Genomic DNA, 7345 nt, shown 5'->3' with positions numbered 1-7345 from the left:
AATGTATACCAAATAGATTTACACTAAATAAACAAAATCATGAACTTCGTATCCTATACTTTTGTAGAACAAAAATGTATAAAAAGAGAAAAGAACATCATACCTTAGATGGTAGCTAGAATGAATAATGAACGATTGGACGGCAACAACCATAGTTTTCTCTTTGTTCTTTTTTTTTTTTTTGAATGGAAAGTAACATAACAGAAAGATTATTTTAGGGTTTTCCTTTTGTTTTTTTGACGAGGTCATATATTAGATCCACAACTTCATTTTGAAATTGTGTGTAGGACAACTTGTTAACCAACATTGCCACACTGGATAGACAGCTAACTCTACACAATTTCAATACCTAAGTTGAAGTCGTATACTCGATCCATTAACCAAGTTGTATTCATGGTGTACGATTTCGCTATACTATTTTCTAAAATATTTTTCCAACAATTTATTTAAATAACGTTATTAAAAAAAAATCATATATCGGAAGTGTGCGAGAGTCGGGTCCGACCAGGGTATTTTGCACAAGACAGCAACCTCTGTGGCTCTCTGTTTGTACCACCAAAATCCTCAGCAGTTCCAAAAAGAAGAAGAAGAAGAAGAAGAAGAAGAAGAAGAAGAAGAAGAATTCAAACAAAAATGTCGTCTGTTGGAACTTTTCAACTACTACTACCTCCATTTCCTTCTTCCTCCTCCTCTTCTTTTACCAATAAAACCCTTTCTCTTCGTCCTCTCCCCTTCCCCACTTCGCCTCGGCAGCGCCACGCCCACCACCTTAATCACAGTTTGCAACATCTCCATCCAATTTCAAAATCTGGACGGAATTTCGGATCCTTCCGCTGCCTCTCGGGTAATTTCTTATTTTTCCCTTTTTCTTCATTTTGTGCTCCGATTGTTTCGTTTTGTATCTTTTCGGGCTTATTTATTTAAATTGATTGCTGTTATCTGATGGAGGCTTGTGACCAACATGTGGGGTTGACTTTGTGAAATCATGTTTGTTATTCTGAATTGGGTTAGTTTGGAACCGGTTTTTTCGTGAGAGTTGATTGAATTAATTGTTTTTTATGGGGTGGAAATTGCGGGAGATTTAAGGGGAAAAGTTCATTTGGTTTACGGATCTTTTATTCAATTCTCTGTGATTTTACAAAGGAATTCCCCCAAGTATAAATAGGCAAATGTAATAACCCAATTACAAAATAACTTCTAACAAACCAACTGACCTTTAACCATTTTGAATTGGTTAATACTTAATAGCTTGGGTCACTGGCATTTGATTAGTGTGTTAAAGATTTATACTGCCGTTGAAGCAAGGAGTGGTTTTCTTTACTAAGATGTTTTAGGTGGTATTCAACACTTGCTATTTTTGTTTTCCTTGGAAGAAAATCTTCTTTCTGAGGGACTTACTTGCCTTTACTTATGTTGTGCTGATTATGGTCAAAGGAGAGTTATTGGAAAGGAAAGAAATAGAGTAGAACCACTTGCTTGGCTCAATTTTGCAAAGTATAAAACTGATAAATAGCCATGTGGTTCAGTTTTGATCTGTTTCTTTTTGTGATCGGGTCTGATACTTAGTTTTGGCCTTTGGGAGGAGTGATGGGAAGGTGAGAAGCCCCTTTGTGTCTTGTTCCCTTAGCTTTATCATTTGTCTAAAATGAGGTTACACTCGGTGGCCTCTTTTTTATCTTCTCAATATTTGCATCCCTCTCTTTGGGTTTTTGTTGTCCTCTCACCAACAGCGAGACTTTGGAGGTTGAGGGCATTATCTCCATTCTTTCATATCGGGGGTTTATGGGGAGAAGGATGTTAGGGTCTGGAAACCTCTTCCTTTAATGGGCTCCTTGTTGTACATATTTCATTGTGCTTTGCTCCCCTCTCCCGTCCAGGGAGCCTCCTTTTTTTCTTCTATTTGGTAGGTTAAATTTCTAAGGAAGTTAAGTTCTTGACCTAGAAAATCTTGCATGGGAGATTGAACTCCCAAGATAACGTCCAACGACAATCTTATTTTGTATTGCAACCACAATGGTCTGTTCTCTGCATATGTCATGAAGAGGACCTGGACCCTCTCTTATGGAGTTGTTGTCCACTCACCCTTCCTTTCATGACAGTTATATTGTTATGGTAGGCATGCTGTTTTACAATTTTGTGGGGATGTGGCTTGAGAGAAACAGTACCTTTAGGAAGTTGAGAGATCTTTGAAGGAGCTTTGTGATGTGGTGAGATGTAATGCCTCTTCGTGAGTTTCCACAAATAAGATTTTTTGTGATTATCAATTATGTCTTATTCTTTTGGATCGGATTTTTTTCTTGTAAGTGGTGGCAGATTCCTTTTTGGCCTTTTTTTTTGTATCCCCTTTTACATCCTTTCGTTTTTCTTACATTTTTCTTAAAAAAGCTTGGTTTCTTATAAAGAATTATTAATTGTCTCAAGACTACATACTTCTGCTATGCATCAAATATATACCCCAACTCTTTAATTTTATTGCTTGATGTGTGAAGTGTCCATGTTAAAATGTCATGACGTTTGTGATTCACATTCACCAATATGAATTGTGCACATGGCTGTGGCATATCATCTTTGTTGCTGTAGGATTTGATCCTATTGTCATCAAGTTTCTCACATAAGAATACTCATTGGGACTTCTATCATTATCTTGCAAGAGATTTCAGAAATAGTCCTCATTATACATACGCACATACTTGCTTTCCTATGTAGCCACAAGTTTGTTGCATTTTATTTACTTCTTGACTTTGGTATAGACTGTGCACCTTCGAAGTAAGCCCTTTTTTTAGGGTTAATGGCTTACTTTTGCCTGTATTTGTTGTAGCTATATGTTTAGTTAGTAACAGTTACTTTTTTAGCCTATTTCAAATTTGCATAGTGTGACTTAACAATTTTTTTTACTCTAGAATTAGGAATAACCGATCAATTAATGGTCATCTAGTCCAAAAAATTTTAAAGATGAACATCAATTTGTTTCTTACTTATTTGTAATTGGAAATTGGAAATCTCCACCTACGCACACAAACGAAAAATTCTCGAGCAGGTTCACCTACATCAAGAGCTTGCTCAGAAGACGGCATGAAAAATTAGTTATTGAGGCTTAGGTGTTAGCATTTACATTATAATTACTTTTAAGTTTCATAAATAGTCTAATAGATTAGACACTGTCCCCACTTTTTCTAGTAGTTAAAAGCTCTTTCTTTTAGTTTAATTTATTGTATTGGCTCCTTCTGGTGTGGAATTTGTTTTATATATATATATATATATATTATTTATGCCCTTTCTATATCCTTTTCTTTGCACTAGTGCGGTTTTTCCATCTAAAAAAGATCATGCATTGGCATTGTACTTCTGAAAAAGCTCTGGCCAAGTCTTGGTCAGTCGAAATTTCATGAAGTCAGCTATTTCATGAATGCTGGAATGCTTCGTCACTTTTGGAAACATTAAAAAGTTGTGTGGACTTTCTGCTTTTCTTATGGCAGGATTGTCTCCTGAGCTAAAAACAACAATCGACAAGGTCATTACATCGGAGAAAGTTGTTCTGTTTATGAAGGGATCTAAAGACTTCCCACAATGTGGATTTTCCCACACTGTAGTGCAAATATTGAAGTCTTTAAATGTGCACTTCGAGACTATAAACATCCTAGAGAACGAACTATTGAGACAAGGACTGAAGGAGTATTCTAACTGGCCAACCTTTCCTCAGCTGTATATAGATGGAGAGTTCTTTGGTGGTTGTGACATAACAGTTGGTAAAGTTTCTGGAATCTTTTTTTCATAATTGATGATACCCACGAAGATATCTTTCTCTTGAATAGGGGACATAAAAGGGGTAGATATTGGTTGATACTTTCGAAGTCTTGGAGATCAAAGTGTATATCGAGTAAACATTTGTCTTTCAAGAACTTAATAGACCCGAAAGTGAAAATTTAAGGACTTATTAGACGCTTGAAAGTACAGCAATCAAATAGACACAAATATCAGAGTTCAAGAATTAAAATTGTAACACTTAACCTTTTTCCATAAAAAATAATTTTAGTCATTGTTTACAATTTTCTAATGAACATTCGATCAAAATGTGCCATCGAAACATATTTTTTCTTTTTCCTTTATGTGATCGATGAAATTTCTACGTAGGCAGGTGTTCAGAACAAGGGAACCTTTTTTAGAAGTCTTTATTTGAGTAATGTGATTGCTTGAAGATGCTAGACATGTAAATAGACTCAAGTTATTTAATTTCTTAAACTAATTACATCCTCCTGATTTTAATTTTTTATAATTAATTATACTAAAGTCTTAGTACAATATTTAGTTTTATTGTAAAAAATTTCATCTTCTTTCTTACTTTTTATTTATTTTTGGTTACAGAAGCATACAAAAGCGGAGAATTGCAAGAAGTGTTGGAGAAGGCAATGTGTTCTTGAAGCCCAGGTTTGGCAATCCTTCTTCACTTGATTTTTAATGAAGGAAAGATGTATATCAACATGACATTTATGTTACTCAAGGCCTCATTACAAAGGGTGAAAACCAGTTGCTTGTTTGTTTGGATGTCTATTTCTCACCTGGTTAAAAGAAAAATAGTCTTGTGAGATTAGGTGAAATGTGTATAAACTGATTTGAACAATAAAGAAAATAGTGGGCTGGGGGTAATGAAATTGGTCGTTGTTTTTGTAGTTTGAAAGTTTGGAAGTGTTAAATGTGTAAGTGACTACCACATGAAATTAAAAGTTTAACGAACCCTTCCCTTCATAAAAAATTTATGGATGTTTTAAGTTTAAGGGAACATGTTAGTCTTAATTTTCTTAAAAAATAATTGTTAATCTACTGTTGCGATATACCTACTTTAGCAAGTAGTAGAGCTTGGAACCCACGAATCTTTTAAAATAAGTTGTCATGTGTAATCCATGATCGTCTTTATTTCTATCCCCATTTTTCTCATCCAAAAAATGCAACCAGGAGAAAAATTTGGAATATACAACAGAAAGATTTATCGAAAGATGGAAATCATGTTGAGCTTACGATAGACATGACCATCGCGAAGGTAATACGTTATAAAATGTTTAGTATGCTATGATGCTTCATATGGTTTGCGTGGATGAGTTATTAATCATTATAAAGGACCTTGTGAACTCCAAGTCTAGTTGTCCCACTCTTACTCCAACTCTCTTGGATCAAACGCTTCCTTCCTTACATAATACTTGGCATCAACTGGTCTCGAGTATTGGGTTATTTAGAAACGGAAATTTATACAATATGTAAAAGCTTCTATTTTACCCTTCTATTATAGGCGTTCTTAGTGATGGCAATTTTTTCCATCGAATATAAAATTGTTTATTGTAATTTATTTGCTAATTATTGTTAAAATTTCTCATAATTAAACACGATTCGTGAACGCTGTGCTCTTTAAATTCTTTGGGATTTTATTTTTTTTAGTTTAATAAATATACAACACAATTGTGCAACATGACAGAAATGGAAAGAAATCATTCAAGACACTTGATGGACATGTGTATTTCTCTTGCCTGAATTTTTGCATCAACATTTGATGGGCCCATCTATGGGTAAGAAACATTCTATTGATAATTTGTATATCTTACAAAATATGAATAACAGGGATAGGAATTGGAACCTCTAAAGTTTTTTTTTATTTTGTTATCTACTTTTACCAATTTTGAAAACTAACAAAAAGAAAAAAAAAACTTTTGGTTTTTGGAATTTGGTTAGGAATTAAATTCTTTTATATAGTAAAGACGACAAGGAAATTTTTTTAAGAGTATATAAATTTAACTTTAAAAAAGAACCAAACAAAAAATCAAATAGTTACCAAAAGAGACTCATTTAGAATTTAAACTCAAATCATTATACAACAATTAGACCGTAAAACTTTGAACGTACTTGTACTTTTTCAAATGTTTAAAAATTTACTATTTATTTTAAATTTAAAACATTTTTCAAGCACTTAAAAAATCATTTCAAACATAACCTTCCATGCTAGTTTAATGCTCAAATAATAATCAAGCTAAAAACACCTAGAGATATCATATGGAATCAAATACAATCCTCCATTAATTTAGAGAAAATATCCAACATAAATTTGGCTCTGATCAATAATATCTTCACTAGTCTATCTTTGTTTGAGGTTTATTATCCACATAAGTTTGTTGAAGTTGATCCATAAATTATGCAAAATAGGCCTCAGAAAGAGAGAGAGATAGAGAGAGAGAGGGAACCAACTGCAATGTGGTCCTATTAAAAAAAGTGAAATAGTTGTTGTTAGGTCATATATCCAATTACTTGCATAACTAAGGTTTCATAAATATCCCTTTGGTCCCAAGTCTCACAAGTAGTTTTGGTCCCAACAATTAAGTACCTCCTAACATCTCTAATCCACACCATAGTCATCAATTGCTAATTACTTTCAATATAATCTAATCTCTTTTTGGTCCCTACAAGTCTTAATATGAAATGCTTCAAAATAGTTCAACCATTAGTTTTCCATTGGTCAAATTTGGTCAAATTGCACTTGAATATTTGGTAAGTCTTCTACTTAACTTAAATTGAATGAATGTTATGAATGTTATGAGTTCGATCTCCAAAATAGAGTTTCATTTGAAAAATATTCGTTGAATATAAAACATATATATACAATACAAAATTCATCAATTTCAGGAAAAAACGACGTTATAGTAATAATTTAGTTCATAATTGAGTCATTACGTAAGATTCATTCCGTCACCAATCTTAGTCGACAATTTCAAGAATAGGAGATTAAACCATCAACTTTTGATAGAATATAGTTGGAAATACGTCACCGATCTACTTATCTTATAAGTTTCATTTTTTAGACTTATTTGGATCATAAATCTAAGGTATTGATTGGTTTCAGTTACTTTTGACTCTAATAATCACGGAATTAAGTTAAGATTTGAACCTTTTTGGGCAGAATTAAATTGAGGAAGAAGGATTGTGTGTTTTTGTTTTTTTGGAATTAAGGGTAGTCAACATTACTTTGTAATTTTCTCCTATTCAACACTTATCTTAAACTTCCAACATTGTTTGATTTCATTTAATTTGTATTTCCTTTTATCAATCTTTATTGTTTTACTTGGTTTACAACATTTCTTCAATTTCAAACTCTAAACTTCCAATTCTCTTTAGTTTAATAACAACTTCTTCTATTTCTTTTATATTGAGTTTATTTCCTATTACCTAGATTAATATACAAATGTTGTATCTAATACTGAAATAATCATGTAAAAAAAAATCTATGAAAATAAATTATACGTCAGATTTTTTTGTTTTTTTGATAACATATAATAAAATCATTAGGATTTTGGAGCGTGTTTTTATT

At 32.7% G+C, this 7345-nt stretch overlaps 1 protein-coding gene across 4 annotated transcripts; it reads left to right on the top strand.

Annotated features, from left to right (window-relative positions):
• Nucleotides 1-288: 288 nt before the first annotated feature.
• Nucleotides 289-5630, top strand: LOC103485896 (uncharacterized). 4 transcript variants are annotated; one of them, XR_001762148.2, is made up of 5 exons: nt 479-844; nt 3477-3746; nt 4363-4425; nt 4951-5035; nt 5465-5630. XR_001762148.2 is itself a non-coding variant. In XM_008443647.3 (4 exons), the coding sequence occupies exons 1-3, from the start codon at nt 634-636 to the stop codon at nt 4416-4418; spliced, it is 537 nt and encodes a 178-aa protein (XP_008441869.1). In that variant the 5' UTR covers nt 478-633; the 3' UTR covers nt 4419-4425; nt 5465-5630. The 4 variants fall into 4 exon arrangements, 3 of the variants coding, with proteins under 3 accessions (XP_050941399.1, XP_008441869.1, XP_008441870.1); XM_008443647.3 differs by lacking the exon at nt 4951-5035 and having other exon boundaries at nt 478-844; XM_008443648.3 differs by lacking the exon at nt 5465-5630 and having other exon boundaries at nt 4951-5386.
• Nucleotides 5631-7345: the final 1715 nt, after the last annotated feature.

The sequence above is a fragment of the Cucumis melo genome, chromosome 5 (genome assembly GCF_025177605.1).
Source record: "Cucumis melo cultivar AY chromosome 5, USDA_Cmelo_AY_1.0, whole genome shotgun sequence".
Taxonomy (NCBI): domain Eukaryota; kingdom Viridiplantae; phylum Streptophyta; class Magnoliopsida; order Cucurbitales; family Cucurbitaceae; genus Cucumis; species Cucumis melo.
The sequence above is the reverse complement of the archived record's forward strand: the minus strand, read 5'-3'. Positions and strand labels throughout refer to the sequence as shown.

Excerpts from the sequence above, each read along its gene's own strand:
- LOC103485896 (XM_008443647.3), top strand. The coding sequence starts at position 634 with ATGTCGTCTGTTGGAACTTTTCAACTACTACTACCTCCATTTCCTTCT. Across the intron at positions 845-3,476 it reads ATCCTTCCGCTGCCTCTCGG|GATTGTCTCCTGAGCTAAAA; the intron begins GTAATTTCTTAT and ends TTCTTATGGCAG. Across the intron at positions 3,747-4,362 it reads TGGTTGTGACATAACAGTTG|AAGCATACAAAAGCGGAGAA; the intron begins GTAAAGTTTCTG and ends TTTTGGTTACAG.